A 19,034-nucleotide genomic window follows, 5' to 3' on the forward strand; every position below is an offset into this window, starting at 1 on the left:
AAATAAAGTTTTCCCAAGTAAGCTGTGTGGAATTCAGTCTGCAGCCAGAGCTAATAGTCTTTCACCAAATGAAAGAGAAGATACTGTGTCTATTACCTCATACCCATAGGTCCAAACTCTCCCAAAGCAACTACCTCCTGTGTCTTCTGGGTCTTACCTAGGGAATATACCCAATGGGGAACCAAAATAGCCCAAAGCACATAAAAGAGATGGGCCTGCACATTCTTCCTGGGGTGCAGCATGATGACATTTTGGAGCCAACAAGGCATGGAGAGCCAGACAAGCCAAGCAAACAGCAACACCGCAGGTGGGCTAGGAGCTAATGGACCACAGAAGGCGACTCCAATGAGCTGACCACATCCATCTGAACCTGCAGAGGCCCTCGCAGCTCTCCCTGCTCTTTGAACTGCTAAAGCATGAAGTACAAAATGGACCTTTCATGCCGGTGCAAACCCTAACACCATCAAATAGCAGGGCCTAGCCTGCAAACTGAGACAAGAGGTGCTTGGTGCACATTCTGCCTGCTGGGAATAAGCTCCCTGGAGTCAGTGCTGTGACATGGACAATTCAGCAGAGGTTGGGTGGGGAGAATGGATGCATTTCTCTCTAACCACTTCACCACATTATCTTTGGAAAAATGGGCAGACATTATCTTGTTTTGTGTAGATCTGTTTGACACTTAGCAGCTGCTGTGATTTCCTTTCCCTTCACATTTTACAGGCGGGTTTTTCCTGCGTACTTTCTAAAAAATTAACTATATGTAGAGGCAACGGTTATTTTCTAATAGCCTGCGATCCATTTTTGTGATTGATTAGACATGATGACAATTACCAGGATCAACAGGCTCCAAGTAATCAACAGGAGATTCTGTTACCTCCTGCGACATCCTCTCTCACCTCAACCTTTGCACTGCTGTGTTCCAAGCCAGCCAAGTGTTACTGTTATGGCAGTTTATTTACTCTATGTATGTACCAGGAGAATAAATGAGTTAGGCTGTGTGTTTGCCTTCTACAGATAGGGGTATCAGTCCGTAGACAGGAGATGATCTGAACCTTGTAGGAAAAAAAAAAACAATTATTAAAATATACATATTGCATTTAGCTATTAAAAACCAACGGCACACAATCTGCTCTGAAGAAATTCCACTGGGAACTGGAACACACACAAAATATAAAAAGAAAAAGAAGAGAAAAGCAAATTGTATACATATACAGTATAGAGATTTTTTTTTTCCCCCTGCAGAAAAGTGCTGATCCAAACCTGCCCCAAGGAAATGAGTTCTTTTTAAACACAAAAATGCAATCAGGGATAATCAGCAAGTTAACAACATACTTGCAAACACCCTGGTCCCTAGAAAGGAAGAATGCCAGCTTTCAATACAAGTTTTGAGAACAGAACAGATCCTTTGGGCGAATAAGAAAACAAGTGATCATGTCAGCGTCTTCAGGCAGAACTTTCTCCAAAGCCAAGAAGCTCTGGAACAGCAGTCAGCTCCAGAAGGCACCTGCTTGTGAGAAGCACTTCAATAACCACATTCCCAAAATGGTTTGTAGACTGGGGTTGCCTTTTCCCCACCCCTTCTCCCAGTGGGTTCAGTGGAGGAAAAACAGAAGCCAAATAAGGACAGTATAGATGCCTGGCATCTCCGGCTCTGACAGCCCACCCACAGGAAGAGAGATAGATGTGATGCCTAACCCATTAGGAGAAAGGAGTGGAGACCCAGGCAGCTCCTGCAATAGCCCATGCATGACAAGACCTCTGACGTGTTCTAGTCTCCAGTAGGTACCGCCTGGGAAATAAATTTTCTTTTAATTTTTTAAAATATTCTTAAATAGCCACTGATAGCTAAAGTTCACATCAAGCACAACCTGCTTTAGGGGTTGGGATGTTCTGGAAACACTTAAGGAACACCTGCAGTTTTTAATTACAAATCCCAAGGTAGCAGGGCCTTACCTGAATGAAGAGATCTTGGGAGTTAGTGGCAAGGCATTCACCTGGCCACACCCACCTGGCACCACCCACCTGGCACCAGCCATCTGGCCTCCCTTGATCTTGTACTTGTTAGTTCTTAACTTTGATTGTGCATTGGAATTATGTGGAGAGCTTTAAAAATGTACAGATGCTTGGATCCCATGCCAAGAGATTCTGATTTAATTAGCCTGGGGTGTGGTCTGGAGTTTAAATTCCCCTAAGACAATCCTAATATGCAGCTAAGTTGAGAACCACTGTTCTGCCCTATACCTCACATCACCTCCACAAAGAGACTAGTAGGGGATGGCAACATAAAACCCGTCTAAGAGAATCCAGGGCTTAACCCAAAAAGGATAGGAAGAAATGTGACTTCCTTGCCTCCTGTCACCCTAACCTCTCAACATACATACCTGTATGGTCCGTTCTCAGCTTCTCCAGCAGTTCCTGCTACCCAAATCTAAGCTGTGAGTAAGTCTAGGAATCCAGGAATCTGGATTTTAAGTATTTGTCGAATGAAAGTTTGAGTCACCTCTCTTAGATCTAATCACAAACAGTCAGGATTTGGTGAGCAAGGGAGGGCAGCCTAAGCCTTTGTGCCTCCCTGCTTCTCCCTGGGAAGTCACAGTTGAACCTGGGAGGTTCTCCAGATATGCTGTATACTCTCAGCTCCCTTGGAGGCTTGGCTGAACAAGGCTGTAGTCAATCTCTGTTCCTCTTTGCAATGTTCTCAGTACTTGGAGAGGATGGGAAAGGGAACCACATCTAAAGAGGTACCTCATGTGAGAAATCCTCATTGACAAAACAAAGAGGCAAGAAGGGCCTGGCCCAGATGCCTCATCCACCTTTCAGACACCTCCTGGAGGGCTGGGAGGTGGGGCGGGCCACAAAGGAACTGGGTTCATTTTTCTTTACACAGGCATTCTTCATGTGAGGGACGATTAAGAGGAAGTGATGGGGAGTTTCCCAACTATCCCTAAGGGTCCAAACCTCAAGGGGTCAGGACGGACACAGGTAGAAATTTGGCAATTTCTGTTTTTGTTTTTGTTTTTTCTTTTTTGAGACAGTCTCACTCTGTCACCCAGGCTGGAGTGCAGTGGTGAAATCTCAGCTCACTGCAACCCCCACCTCCCAGGTTAGAGCCATTATCCTGCCTCAGTCTTGAGAGTAACTGTGACTACAGGCATGTGCCACCATGCCCAGCTAATTTTTGTATTTTTAGTAGAGACAGGGTTTAACCATGTTGGCCAGGCTGGTCTCCAGCTCCTGACCTCAAGTGATCTGCCCACTTCAGCCTCCCAAAGTGCTAGGATTACAGGTGTGAGCCACCGTGCCTAGCCGAAATTTGCCAGTTTCTATCTGATTTCTTGCCCTGGGTTGACTGTGATAAACGGTGCTGCAGTGAGAGGGGCCAAGCTGGGACAGACCCTACTTCATCTAACCCTCTGAGTAGGGTACAGAGCCCAGGGTTCAGGGGCCAGTGTTCTCCTCCTGCTGAGATCTGACAGATTCGATTCTCCATTGAGAGTAGGCAAAGGATTTCCACTGCCTCCTCAGGGCAAGGGGCCCAGTGATCTAACATGAAGCTAAAGATGTGCATCCATATAGAACTGGTTTCTATCAGGAGCCCCAGCCTCAGCTATCCCGTGGGTGGGTCTCTAGCAAGAGAGGGAGAGGGTCTTACCTTCTGAGCAGAGCTTGCCACCATAGCCAGTGGTAGAACAGTCACAGGTGGGGTGGCCGTCCAAGAGAAAGCAGATCCCACCATTTTCACAGGGACGCTCACCACAGGGTCCCTCGGCATCCAACTGGACACCCTGGCTCCCTAGAAGCCGAGGCTCCGAGTTTCCATACTTGAGATCCAGAATTAATCCCTTGAAGCCGGGCATGGCCTGTACTCCATCAAGGGTCAGGGCAGAAGGTCGTATGTCAGCAGGGACTCCACCAAGGAACAAGTCACTGACCACATCCATGTAGGGCCGCTGGGGCTGCAGTTCCCCAGACTGGCCCTCGCCGTCAAGCATCAGCACCGTGCGCAGGCGGTCACGGCTCACCATGAGGAAGTGCCAGCTGCTGTCATTCACCTGCTTGTTGGACAGCACGGCAGTCTCGGCACAGTCCATGCTGAAGCGGAGCTGAACACGGCCATCCACCAGGGAGAGGCATAGGAAGTCACAGACTCCGCCATCATCCAGGTAGAGGAGCAGACCCGTGGAGACGTTGGTCTTGAACTGGAAACTCAGGTCGCTGCGTGTGCTGGCATCCCAGCGGAGGTAGCGGGCCCACTGGTTGGGGAGGCCCATGAACTCAAGGCCCAGGCAGAGCCCCAGCAGAGACCCCAGCAGGATGCTGACCTTCAGAGTGAAGAAAACCGAGTGGAGTGTGGAACTCATTGTGGCTGCTGGGACAGAGCCCAGAGGAGCAGACAGGCCAGGGAACAGCCCAGAGAGGATCTCTCCCTTTGGCAATAGAAGTGGGAGAGGAAGACAAGACGGAGATGAGGGGACAGAAAGCACACAGGAGGAAGGCAGCACACACACAGATCCTGAGATGGTGGAGAGGGAGGAAAGTGTACAAGAGAGTCCCAAAAGGGCACACAAGCAAGAAATTGAATAAAGGCAGTAGAAAAAGATAGGACCAGCAGAAGAGGAGGAAAATCAGGTGGGGAAGTGAGGGACTGGAGTAAAGATGAAAGCGTCTTTCTCCAAGAAAAGATCTCAGCTATCCATGTGGATCCGGAGGCCTTGACTCAAGGAGGAGAAGGTGCAGGAGAGTAGGAAGAAGTCTTTAGTGATGCACTCCTCCCAACGGACCCCCAAACGCCCTAGCCAGGGAGGCCAGGGACAGGGCTGGGCTGCTGTGATGGAGGAGGAGTGAGTGGTGAGGTGAGCCAGGTGACAGGTAGAAACAGGCCAAGGACCAGTCCTAAAGTTCTACCTCCTAGCAGCAGCAGGCTGTGGGGAGGGGGGCAGCTAGAAGCCCAATGCTCAGACAGAGCAGGGCCCAGGGCAGAGCGCAAGCAGACTCAGGCTTCATGGTGCGGCCAGAGGCAGTGCTGCCCATAACTTGCCTCCCAGGACTCCAGAGAAAAGACCTGTGGGAAGAAGGGGAGGGAGAAGGAGAGGAAGATTAGGGCCATATATCAGGAAAACATTTCATCCTATTTCACAAGTATTGATGGAATGCTGACTTCGAGCCAAGCTATTCTAGTGATTGCTACAGCGCTTAGTGCTTCAAACAGGAGGGAGGCCCTGGGTTCTTCCAGAGCCACTATAAGACCCGAGCCCAGGTCCTAATGATGCACTCAGGTTTTCCATATGTAAAAATAATGAAAATCCCCAAAGCCATATCAGCACATTATTACAATATTCACATCACAAGGTCACATTGCCAAAATGTATTTTTAAGATAAGTGCTAACATTTTATGTATTCAAATGCTCACACCTGATTTTTACTTATTTACCTATTAAAAGCATGCAAATGACATTAAATTTTTTTCTAGATTTTTCCTTTTCAATTTGACAACTCACTGTAGGAAGCCTAAGGCAGAGTACTACCCCTAAATTTGTGAAAGAAATGTTTATAAAAATCAGTGAAAATAAACTGGAAGGTGAGTAATGAGTAAAATAATCCTCCTCTCTTACTGAATATTGAGAGAAGGGTTATTTTACTCCGTCAAAAAAAAAAAAAAAAAAAAAGGCTGAGTTTGAATCCTAGCTCCTGTATGTGGCACTCTGAGAAAATTTCTCAATCTATTTGAGCTTCTATTTCCTCATTTGTAAAGTAGAGAATATAATAGCCTCTTCCCAAGATTGAAGAGAGGAATCAATCCTAGCATAAAGCTTTTCTTGTTTTTTGTTTTTGTTTTTGTTTTTTTGAGACAGAGTCTCGCTCTTTTGCCCAGGCTAGAATGCAGTGGCATGAGCTTGGCTTACTGCAACCTCCACCTCTTCAAGCAAATCTTCTGCCTCAGCCTCCCAAGTGCTGGAATTACAGGCATGTGCCACAATGCACAGCTAATTTTTGTATTTTTAGTAGAGACGGAGTTTCATCATGTTGCCCAGGCTGGTCTTGAACTTCTGATCTGCCCACTTAGGCCTCCCAAAGTGCTGGGATTATAGGCATGAGCCACTGCCGCCGGCCACATGAGGCTTTATACATAGTAGGTGACCAACAAATCCTAGGTTTCTTCCTTTATTTCTGAAGTGGGAAGGGACAGGAGGAGGGGTTATTTGTGTATGTCTGTGTATGTGTGGATGTATGTATGGCTATAGAGTGAGCAATGTGTAAAAACAAAAATACTAAAAAAGATTATGAAAACTGCAGAATGGATGACAACTGAATAGTTAAGAAATTCCTAGAGTGATAATGGATAGTTCCGAATGACCTAGAGTATTTTACATGTATTTTATGATTATTCAGAAACAGTTAGAAATGTACCAGCATGCAGTTTGGTTTCTGAGGGCAGACTCTGGCCCACCTAACTGAGTTCTCTGTTCAGATCAAACAGTGAGTGTGATTTCTAGGAGCTGTGCAGGTTGCTTATTACCTGACACATTTGATAATTCACCATGGTCTCCATCAGAACATTGCTATCCACTATTTTTATGATAACCACATCAGCAAAGCTAGTTATTACCCCTTCTTTGAAGAGGAAGCTGCTGTTCCTTAACCAGGAACAAACACCTATTCCCAAGGAACAAACAAACCCAACCAACAAGAGGCTGATTAAATCCATCATAAGGAAAGCCTTTGTTCTATAAAAGCCTTTGTCCAAGCAATGTTCCCTAAAGTGTGGCACAGGTGCTGTGCCAAACTTCCATAGACTCCAACAGGGAAGGTACCAGGTTCAAGAGGCAGAAGAAGAATCCCAGAGCCAGCAAATGAGACATGGAGTTTTATTGGGAGCTTACATCCAGAGGAGAGTCCAGTGGTGGAGAGCCGGGTAGGAGAGCTGCAACTGCTTGCAAAAGCATGCAGTTTACACAGCATATTTACTTAGCACCCTCCCCATAACAGTCCCTATCTGGCAACCTTCATTTACCCTAAAACAAAGGGCCTTGATCCTCTGTATAGCCAGTGTTCCATGGGACCGGCCAGGGGCTCATATGTTGCTCATAGAGAAGGAATGAATCTTCTGGTTGGCCACTCCCAGCTTCCCTAGTTTGGGACATATATTCAAGTGCATCTGCCATGCAGCGTCATTCTCAGGGTATGCTCAAGTTATTATCAAGTCCTTTTACCATACACACAGGTACCCCCAGTGGTTCAAGGGATGCTCAGCTGAGACATGGACACAGGAGTGCGCTGGTGCCAACTCACAAAGGCTTGTGAGAGCCAACTGCTAAAACTTCAAAAACTTTGACCTGGTTGGCATGACTTTGGTAGCATGAAATAAACAGGCAAGGAGTATCTACATCCCAGAAAAAAAGGCAAATACCACAAAGAGTCTTTGAGAAGGTGAAATTTAAGTAAAGACCTGAGGCTATGCACGGTGGCTTACGCCTGTAATCCCAGCACTTTGGGAGACCGAGGCAGGTGGATCACCTGAGGTCAGGAGTTCAAGACCAGCCTGGTCAATGTGGCGAAATCCCGTCTCTACTAAAAATACAAAAATTAGTCCTAGTGGCAGGACCCTGTGATCCCAACTACTCATGAGGCTGAGGCAGGGAGAACTGCTGGAACCCAGGAGGCAGAGTTTGCAGTAAACCAAGATCGTACCACTGTACTCCATCCACTTGTTCCAACAGAACAAGACTCTGTCTCAAAAGAAAAGAAAAGAAAGAAAAAAGAAAAGACTTGAAAGAGTGTGAGGGAACCAGCCATGTAAGTATCTGGAAAGAATGTTTCAGAAGCAATAGTCAATGCAAAAGAACTGAGGCTGGAGTAAGCTGGTATATTTGAAGAACAGCAGGAGGTGGCTGCTGTTGGAGTGGAGTGAGTGGATGACATGAAGTCAGAAGTGGATAACAGGAGGTTAGGACATGAAATGTGACTCAATTTCTATGAATATGACCCTTGTATGAGGTAAGGTATGCCAACCAAGTCAAAGGGCAACATCTCAATGAAAAAAGAAAACCCTTCAATTCAACTGTTTATTGAGCTCCAATTCATTCCAGGCACTACTGGATCAAAGCAGAATAAAGACACCAATGTCACCCTCTAGGGCATCACAAACTAGTGAGGGACAAGTTTACTTCAGAGACAGTAAAGCATGGCAATTAAGAGCCCAGGCTCTGGAACCAGATTGCTTATGGGGGGCTCCCTGGAGGCAATGACTGCTTCAACACAGTGCCTGCCACAGGGCCTCATCATGGAGCTGGAGTTTGGGAAGCACTTATAGACAGAATGAACAGTAAAAGCAGAAGTGGAAAAGCATCCCTGTGGATTATTTGACTTCTGTTCCATGCAGTGGCCTCCATACAACCCAACTTTACACAAAGACGGCAATCCTGAGCCCCCATGCCTCTCTGGATGCCAACCTCACATGACCCCAATGAGCAAGGCAGCACATGCTTAATGACCTGGGGAAACCCATGAATGAAAAACTGTGCTGCCGAGAAACATTCCCTTGTGGGGGAAGATCTTGGGCACTTACCCAGCCTTCTTTGTTGGGGCCACACACCCCTTCCAGGCTGAGCCTCTCCATTCATTCAGTCCCTTGTCCTTCCCCTCCAGCCCAGACCAGCACTGGAGATACCACCGTTCCCTGCCCTGCATTGTGGGGGATCAAAAAGGCTGACTGAGGAAACCCAGGCTTTCTTTCCCACAGGCAGAATCCAGTTTCAGAAGTGATAACATCAGAAGTGGGCTTATGTAGACTTAACCCTCGATGGTCTATCCACATTCTTTCCTACAGCCCTTCCATTTTATTCTTGGTTTTGGACATTCATGCTGCCTCTGGGAAATTGCCAAAATGGCCAAAAGCTAGAGATGCCCTTACACTAAATATCGCAGGCCTCCAACTGCTGCCAACGTTTATGCTTCAGCGTTCTTTGGCCCTCTGGTAGGGCATGCCAGACTCAAGAAATGGCAAAACAGGAGCCAGGGAGCCCTCTTCACCTGACCAGACAACTTCCACCCTCTGTTGAGCCATAGGAGAATGCAGGCAGCCACACACACAGGTGGTTTGCCCCAGAGCCTGCATGCAGGGCCCGGGCTGGCGCAGAAGCTCAGAACACTTGTCTGTTGTGTGGGAATCAAGCAAGAGAGAGAAAGTGAGTGACATTATCTAATTGCCAGCTAATTTACATAATTATCGAACGGCACACTTTTTATGTGGGGTTAACATCTTGGCAAATGTCTCATAAGCCGGCTGCTTAGGAGGCGGCAGGGTGGTGCAGTGGGGGGGCTCACACAACTCTGACATGTGGGCTATTTGCCACAAGGGTGGCTCAGAAGATCTGGCTGCCATTTGCCCTCCCCATCCCTCCTCCCAATTCCATTGCTCCCTTTTCCAACTGCTTGGAGCTTTAGCTGAGCTCAAGACAGACTCAAGGAAGTCGGACTGTGTCTAGAAGTGGATTTTATTTAGGAAGTCATGATGATGACTGACCTTCTGCCCAGCCTTTGTGGGCATCCCACAGTCCCCAGGCGGGGCTTACCAGGTTTTCTTCCAGAAGCTTCTTATGACCTGCCCTCACCAGAACTGGAAAATCTCTCCAATGGCTCTCTGGTGGTTTTGCCCCATGTTCCCTGCACCCCTCACCCCACTTTGCAGGTAAATGATTTTCACCACCAAACTTGCTCTGCGTCATTCAAGATAAGGTTCATCCCAATCCCAAATCATATGATCTCAGTTTAGTCAACTGGGACATTCCAATCTCCTGGTCACAATGATTAGTTTCAAGATGGGTCTCTCACCCAAACTTGAAGTTGAATTTGAGTTAATGCTGGGACTTTCACTGGAATTATTGTGAAAAGGATCCTCTCTCTCTTCTTACCACATCATCAAATTATTAGAGTGAAGCTCAAACTTGACAGACACCATCATTACTGGTGGAGTATGATCCATCTCCACCATGGAGAGGATTTTGTCTAATAATGAAAACAACAAAGAAGAAATCAGAGCCAAGAAATAGATACAAACAGATTTCTAGTGATGTTGTTTTAACACCTAGATCAGCCAGACCTGAAGCCCAATGCATCCTGTGACTTCCATTACATGAACCAAAACTTTTTTCCCTTTAGCAAGTTTGAGTTGGGTTGTGACCAAGAGTCCTGATTCATACACTCCTAATACTGAACCATAAAAAAACTCTTGTCACTGACAAACTAGCAGAAGCTTCCATCTCATATGGCCACCTACACCCAGAAGGACTCCCTGTAACCTGAGCCTCGTGTCTTACCCACCTTCGCCATCAATGCTCTCCACACCCATTCGCCCATGCACTTGAACAAAGGCATAGGATACGGGCATGCTCCTTCTCTCCTTGTGTGTTTTGGAGGTGGACAGAGGCTTGTTCTTATACAAGAACCTCAGAAATGTGCTCCCTCAACTAAACTATACCTCTCCAGACACCACACCATTAGGGCAACCTCACATAGTCAGCACTATCTACCTTAATACAACAGCAAAGACTCTACTGCAGGTAGTGGGGGAGGTTAAGTCATGAATTCTCTCAAAGATACAAAAGTAGTTCAGAGTAGTGAGAAAGAACATGGGCTTTGGAGGCAGGCAGAGCTGAATTTAAACCCAGAGTCTCGTTTCTATAGCTACTGAACCTTGGGCAACTCTCTTGAGTCTTTGTTCATCAAAAAAAAAAAGTGGGGGGGATTAATACCTATCTCATAGGGCAGTTTTGAACTTTATTACATTTAAAAATCTATAAAAATGTAACTACCTTTGGAAAATTATGCTGGCAGTATCTACTAAAGCTGAACATTTTTACCACAGGACTCCACAATTATCATTTTAGGTATATACCAACAGAAACGCGTACAAATGTCCAACTGAAAATATGCATGAGAATGTTCATGGTAACACTATTCATAATAGCCAAAACCTAGAAAATCACCCAATGTCTATCTGCAGTAGAGTGGATAAGTTGTAGTCTATTCGTGCAAAATACTATACAGCTTTGAGAATGATTGCTCTTCATCTCCAGACAGAAGCGTGGATGAATCTCACATACACAACATTGAGCAAAGTAAGACACAGAAGAACACAAACTGTATGTGCTTCATTTATGTAAACCATAAAAAGAAGCAAAATTATTTGTTTTATGCTGTTAAATGTCAGAATAGTGGTTAATGACTAGAAGAAGGCAAAGGGGTGAAGGAATCCTGTTTCTTGATTTGGGTGATGCTGCATAATGTGTTCAGTTTGTGAAATTGCAACAAGGGAGCTGTATACTTACAATGTATGTGCTCTTCTATATGTATGCTATATTTCAAAAAAAGCAACTTAATACGCTTCCTGATACATATACATGTTAATCTATTATTTTTGTTATGTCACTTGAAGAAAGGTTTTAAAGAAAATTATTACTAGTTCCTGTTTTTTAGGCTGGAATCTCCTTCTTACAGTTCTCCAAGTCAAAACCAACCTCTCTTCTAGAAAACTAGGGGCAAATATCCACCATGCTTTGCAATAGGAAGCTCACTGTCCTCTCTTTTCAGCCCACTCTATACCCTAGTCCTCTCTCCCATAATTTGGTCATGTCTAGGAATACCACCCTTCTTGCATCTTCTCTTCTTTTCCTGAAATCTGCGGAGCTGAACCTAGTCTTAGTCACCAAGTTTATACCATCCTGAGTTCATCATCCTTACCCTTTAGGAAAAAGAAGGGGAAATAGCCTCCAAGGACCTTAATTCCGTTCTTAACAAATGGACACATAGAAAAGGGCATTTGAAGTTTATATTGTGCTGAAAGGTGGATGGAGATGGGGAGAGACAGGAAGAGACTTTTTTTTTTTAAACCTTTAACCTGTAACACTTTTTTTTTTTTGTACTAAAAACTAAGTTTTTCACAAGAACTAAGAAGTCATGTCAGGCTAACCTAAATTCCTTTTCTGTCAAGAATACTGATCTGTTATGGTAGAGATACACAGGAGTTATATATGGACTTCAGCAGATCTTCTCATGATATGAGGACTGTGAGGCAGATAGACCAAGAAGACTTGTCACTGGCTGAAGAACAACATTCAAAGAAGGTGTGAGCCCATTAGGACACAGGCTCTTGTGGGAGGTCAGGCCTGATCTCATCTTTCATGTTTATCAAGAGCACCAGTGAAGAGGGAGAGAGTCAAATAGTCTTGTGTGTAGATGAACTGACACTGACAGTTATGAGTGTGCCGGGTGAGGCTGAAGGGACCCCAAGAGATCATGGTAGGCTAAAACTACACCCTATATCTAATAAGACAAAATTTGATGGAGATAAATGGAAGTAATACAACTTGATCCTCCAATATAAACAACCCATAAGGATGGAAGGTACAATTTGTAACTATACAGTAAATAAGAATTGAGAAATTAAATTGACGCAAAGACACACACACACACACACACACACACACACACACACATATATATAGAGAGAGAAGCATTTGTGGCTGCTAGATAATCAAATGTAATTTTAGACTATATTAATTGAAATATAACTTACAGGAAGAAAGAGATCATCATTTGTGTCAATCTGACACCGGTCACCGAATTTTTATTCTGAGTCATACTCTTTGAGAAAGGTGTAGGTAAGCCAGAAGATAGTGAATGGAAAGAAAGTTTTTCGTTCATTTTGTTTAACCATGGAGCACTCATGTTCCAGACATAAAGATAAAAAAATAGCTCAAGCCCTGAAAGGCACTTATATATTAGTAGAAAGGAAAGACATGAGCCTAAATAATAAAAGGAGGTGGACAAAATGTGAGAAGCAGACTCTGCCAAGTGTGGACTTGATATGGTGATGGTTAGCCTCTAGGGTCCAAAGTGGAACACTGGTGCTAGGATAAGTGCCCCTCTCATGCAGGCAGGATAATGTAGTGGTTAAAGGCACGGACTCTGGAGCCAGACTTCCTGGGTTCAAACCTCAGACCTGCTACTTGATGCCTATGTGACCTTGAGCCAGTCACTTATCCACTCTGTGCCTCCGTTGTCTTCTCTGTGAAACAGAGATGATAACAATGAATTATCATATGTAGGCACTTAGTACAAGTGAAAGCCCTTAGGACAATGCTCTGCACAAATAAACACCAAATAAATGTTATCTACTGTTGCTGTCCACTGTTGTCCTTGATGCTTATTATTTCGTGCTAGCAGCATGGCTAATGTTGGTGTCTCATGGGGTATATGAGTCCGTTCTCAAGCTGCTAATAAAGACATACCTGAGACTGGGCAATTTATAAAGGAAAGAGATTTAATGGACTTGCAGTTCCACATGTCTGGGGAGGCCTCACAATCATGGCAGAAGATGAAGGAAGAGCAAAGGGACACCTTACATGGGGGCAGGCAAGAGAAAGCTTGTGCAGGGGAACTCCTCATTATAAAACCAACAGATCTCATGAGACTTACTCACTATCAGGAGAACAGCATGGGAAAGATTTGCCCCCATGATTCAATTACTTTCCACTAGGTCCCTCCCATGACATGTTGGAATTATGGGAGTTACAATTCAAGATGAGATTTGGGTGGGGACACAGCCAAACCATATCACGGGGACTGCTTAGGGAGAGTAAGCGGGGTAGATGGACTTCTTTTAAATTTCATTCCAATGTCACAGACAATGTGCAGAGTCATACGTGAGTCTCTATAGGAGAAATCTTTGGAGGTGTCAGGGTGTTTGGGCTAACATAGGCAATGCAGCAGTGGCAGGATCAGTGTCTGCAGGAGAAGGAAGCATTCTTAAATTGGAAGAAAGATCCCACAGTTTCTTTATTGTCCTCCAGGATAGAATTTTCTCTAGTGAATGGAAGTTCTACAAAGAGTATTTATGTCTTTATCTTAGAAGCAGATTACCTCCAAATGAAGTGGGCTCCCTGTTACTGGGGATGACCCAGAAGAGACTGGACATCTTTAGGGGTTGTATGTACAGTACTAAGTAGTTCTATGCAGGGAGCACAATACAGTCCAGAGGAACAAGATGACTCAGGGCTGGCGTGGTAAGAGGTTTCTCAGAGGAGAGGAACCTGCAAGGAAACTTGAAGAACAAGTAGGGCATAAGCAACTGGGGAAGAGAAGTCTGGTGTCAGGGAAAGACCACTAGATTGGAAGTCAGAACCAGACTGTCTTTCCACTATTGGCCAAGCGACTATATGGATACCTCTGGACCTATTCAATTTTTTGTTCTTCTCCTGTAAATTAGGAAGAACAATGAATACACCTTCCAGGATGTGCACATCAAAGACGACACAAAGGACAGAAATAACCATGCCTTCTTACCACACCTTGACAATCTTCTAAGGTTCATACCAAAAGCAACTCATGGCAACAGTCTCTTTTCCACCTACCACCTCTACTGCATCCCAAAGGTAGCCTAGTTGTTGCACCCTGAGTTATCTAGTGGGCAAAATCCAACAACAACAACAACAACAAACTCCTCCCCCACACACCAAAGAATTCAGGTCTTGTAAGGTGCCAACAGGCTCCCCAGCAACCTCAGTACAGCCAGGGACCCAAGAAGCTGTGGCCATTTACTCTTCAGCTTCCTCCCTTCTCTCATCCCCTCCTCTCTGGCCAGTGGGCCTCCCCAGCCTGGAGTTCCCAGCCACGGTTTGGAAAGCCATCTGGCTGCTGGGAGAGTTAATAATTTATAATGAAGATAATCACCCTTCAAGATCCTCGCCTCTTGGGACCATTAAAAAAAGATTCAATTGAAAGCCAGTGAGTTCTTTACATAAGGGGATAGGGAAGGGAAGCGGGGAGGGCTGGGGGAGAGAAAAAATGGAGAGGGAAAAGGAGGGGAAAATGAACTAGGTGCCTAGCTGATCTTTCCCCACAAAGGGGGTAAGGGGAGAGGAAAATTATTCAGCCCTAGAAGACAATCTTATCCAGCTTTCGCAGCACCAGCCCAGCAAGAGTGCAATTTACGAGTCTTTTCTCCTAGCCAACTCTCTCCACACAAAGAGGGGGAAAAAAATCAAACACATGTAAGAGAAGGGGAGAGAGGCACAGACAAGAGAAAATAAGCCTGCCCAGCAATCATGCCTGGGGCTGCCGGGAGGGCTCTCTCTGTTCTCTTTCCAGGACACAGTAAAGCCCCCACTGTGCTAATTATTCCCATTACTTGACAAATTCTCCATTAATGGAGCAAGAGGTGCCAGAGCTGGCGAGGAGAACAGAACAAACTGGCAAAGGCTCTGGACAGACTTGAACTGTGTGAACCCAGACCAGACATGGGGCCTGGCACAGCCCCATCTACAAGGCACACCTCACAGGTATGAGGCACAGACCACACCTCCTGCAGGGCAATGCAATGCCAGGGGGCAGGAAGCAGGGGCAGGACCTGCTTCCTGCCCACAAAAGGTATCTCCAGGAAGGGTTACAATGGGGGTGAAGGCTGAGCCTGGGAGCCAGGAGCAGATGACACACAGCCCCTAGAAAGGGGACAGTGTAGATCAGTGTGCTCAGGACCCAAACCCCGTGGCAATTTGGACCTTCTGTGATTTTGGAAAGCCACTGGAAAGGCTCCTACACAGTTCCTCCAGCACACACGTCTTACAACAGCAGCAGCAACAGCAAACACGCATATTACACTTGCCCTGGGCAATGTGCTATGCCAAGTATGGTACAGTAATCCTCTATGAAGTAGGGACTATTACTATCTCTATTTTGGAGATAAGTAAACTGAGGCCTCTGGAAAATTAAGTCATTTTTCCAAAGTCACATGCTAATAAGGGTGCAGATCTCAGCTCCTCGCTTCCAAAATGACAATGAAGAGAAGGAACAACAGTCATGGCAAAAAATAACCACAGCCATATTTATTGCACGAATTTGGCCCTATGTGTAGCCAAGGACAAGGCCATTAAGAAGCTCATCATCCAAAACACAGCAGAGGCTGCAGCCATCGGGACATGTGTGAACCATGTATCTTCAAGGCTTTTGTGCCTCCCAAGCTGTATGTGAAACAACAGTACTACGTAAGTAGTGCCATTCACAGCAAGGTAGTCAGGAATCACTGTGATGCCTAGAAGGACCAAACACCCTCACCCAATTTAGAGCCAAGGCACTATACCCCTGACCTCTGCCAAAGTCCATGTAAGAAGCTGAGTCCTTAAGGGCTGAAGAAAATCTATTCTCTGGGGAAAAAAAGAATATGGATACTATACGTTGAATGAATGAATAAATGAATAACAGCAGAAATGGGTGTGGCTCCAGAGTTTATCCCATGCCCCTCACCCAATCTACCATCTCTCCTTCTCTACCTTCAGGCTCCCCAGGGTTTTCTTACCCATTGACAGGATATTCCAGGTTTGGCCCTATGTCCCAAGACCTCCTAAGGGGAGGGTGTATGCTGCACTCTGATCAATTATACTATACCAGTGTTTCTTTTTCTCTTGGACTACATACTGTTCTCCCAATAGGTATCCCTGCTTCCACCTTTGCTCCTTATGGAATATTTTTCATACAGCAGTCAGAATGACCTTTTAAAATGGAAGTCATCACTCCCTCATCCAAGACCCTCCAGTGGTTTTCAGCATACTCAGAATGAAATCCAAAGTCCTCCCTATGGTCTATGAGACCCCACATGGCCATGGTCTGGCACCAGCCACCTCTCCAATCTCATCTACTACTCCTCTTCCCCTTGTTCACTGTGCTCCAGCCATGCTACCTCCTTGGGGTTTTCAGGACTCACTAAGTGCAGCCCAACCTCACAGTCTTTGAAATTGCTTTTCCCACTGCCCGAAATGCCCTTCTTCAAACCTTCTCATGGCTGACTCCCTCTTCTCTGGGTCCCCACTCCAGTGTCTCCTCCATTTAAAATTGTTTGGGGATACCAGCTAGCACTCCCCAGCCTTCTCTCCTTCCATAGCTTTGTAGGGAAACTGTGCCCCTCCATGTCACCCCAGCCTCTCCATCACCTAGGAAATAAGAATAAAAGATGCAGGTCCTCCCACCAAACAACTAGACCTCAATTCTGCCCTTTGCTGAGGAAGTCACTGCCAGAGAGAGAGAGAGAGAGAGAGGTGGCCAGAAGAAAGTGATCTAGGAGGCCAAGGCTGGCAGATTGCTTGAACTCAAGAGTTTGAGACCAGCCTGCGCAACATGGCAAAACTTTGTCTCTACTAAAAATACAAAAATTAGTCAGGTGTGGTGGCTCATGCCCGTAGTCCTGGCTACTTGGGAAGCTGAGGCGGGAGGATAACTTGAGCTCAGGAGGCAGAGGTTGCTGTGAGCCAAGATCGTGTCACTGCACTCCAGCTTGGGTGACAGAGGGAGACCCTGTCTCAATAAAAATACAAAATACATAAAAATAAAGGGATCTACATTGGAAAAGCACTTTGATCAGATGAACTTAGCATCCTTGTCAATGGCTGAGGAGAACTGGAGAGAGAACAGTGACCCAGTGAGCCCATCTGTTGCAACATCCTTAGGTCCCCACTTACTATCCCCTCCACTGCTAACCCCTAGAAAGTATATGTTGCTACCAACCCTCACACTGTGTCCTGTAGGAAGACATAAACATGTGAGGCAGAAAGAAAAGGAAGGAAGATAGTGGCAAAGAAAAGACACAGCAAGAGGGCACACCTCAGACCCTCCCAGGCCAGGACAAGTATTAGGACCTGCAGAGCTTAGAAAGATGGCAGGTTTAGTGCCTGGCACAGAGTTGATCATAGACATGTGCTTGCTGACTGGACTAAGGGGGGAAAGCAGATGGAAGTTTGAAGGATTCAAGGGAGGGATTCTGGTTCAGATCACCAGCAGACCAGTTCTAGAACTTCACCCCTGGCAGTAGAATAGGGCACAGATGCCCCTCCTGGAAGATGAGGAATATCAGAGCTGGAGAAGACAGAGAAGATCGCCAGCCCAAACCCCTCATTCAATAGATGAAGAAAGAAGAACCCCAGGGATCATCGAGCAAGTGTGCAAGATTACACGACTGGATGGTGGTGGAAGTGGCACTAGGGCTCAACTGTCAGGACCCTTTGACCAGGGTTCCTTCCATTATAACAGGGCTTTCCTTTCTGAAGCCACTGAGACTCTGACAGAAAGAAAAAAAAAAAAAAAGAAGTAAACCGCAAAATGTAAGACAGTTAAAAGTAGAGCTTCTCTGCAGAAGTAGGAGGTGGATTTTGCTTCTCAGCCTCCACCATGACGACCACAGTGGTCTTCAAGATTTTATAGTGTGAAACCCTACAGAGTCCCAAAGAACAGTTTCAAAACCACTGCACCTATACCAACCTCAACATTTAAGGGACCATCCCTAGAATCTCCTACTTTCCCCTCAAACAGCCACAGAGGACCTGTCATTTGCACAAATGTGCAAAAAAATTCTTGAACAGATTTTTCCTTTTTACTCATACTAGCTCAAGACTGAGTCTTACAACTTTTACCAGCCTCACAGGTCTGAGCATGAGGGAACCATCAGTAAATACTCATGTGGGGGACACATTCCTTGAGGTTATCACCCTCCGCATGAAATGGAGTTACTCATTGTTGGCCTAGATTCCTCTGCAGTACATTTCAAGGGGTGTCCCTGCCCCAAGGTTCTGGTATTCTGGGATTCAGTTAAGAGCTAGACTAGAGTCAGATAAAACTGGATCCTCATTCCAGAGCTCTACCACTGAGGCACTTTGTAACCTCTGACAATTACCCAATCTCCCTGAACCCCAGTGTTCTCGTTTGTAAAATGGGAGAGGTAATATTAGCACTTACATCAAAAGGGTGTTGTTAGGATTCAGTATAGAATAAAACGCAATAGGCTCCCAGCACAGACTGGTAGATAACAAGCATTCAATAAATGTTAGCCATGCCCATTATCATCATTACTATTTTTCTGTTCACCTTACTCACACTATGATTTTAGAGATCTAGCCGGGCACAGTTGTTCATGCCTGCAATCCCAGCACTTTGGGAGGCCAAGGCAGGCAGATCACTTGAGGTCAGGAGTTTGAGATCCCCCTGGCTAACA

The 19,034-nt window shown here is 45.7% G+C and overlaps 1 protein-coding gene across 39 annotated transcripts in view; it reads right to left on the reverse strand.

Moving 5' to 3' along the window:
• Window positions 1-19,034, reverse strand: part of NRXN3 (neurexin 3) — a 1,717,425-nt gene that overhangs the window by 1,635,752 nt on the left and 62,639 nt on the right. For all 39 annotated transcript variants that reach the window (XM_031669085.1, XM_031669087.1, XM_031669084.1 and 36 more), the window contains exon 2: window positions 3,653-5,062. In XM_031669085.1, coding sequence (XP_031524945.1) covers window positions 3,653-4,361 — 709 coding nt within the window. In that variant the 5' untranslated portion in view covers window positions 4,362-5,062. The remainder of the gene's footprint in view (window positions 1-3,652; window positions 5,063-19,034) is intronic.

This window comes from Papio anubis, chromosome 7 (genome assembly GCF_008728515.1).
Source record: "Papio anubis isolate 15944 chromosome 7, Panubis1.0, whole genome shotgun sequence".
NCBI lineage: Eukaryota > Metazoa > Chordata > Mammalia > Primates > Cercopithecidae > Papio > Papio anubis.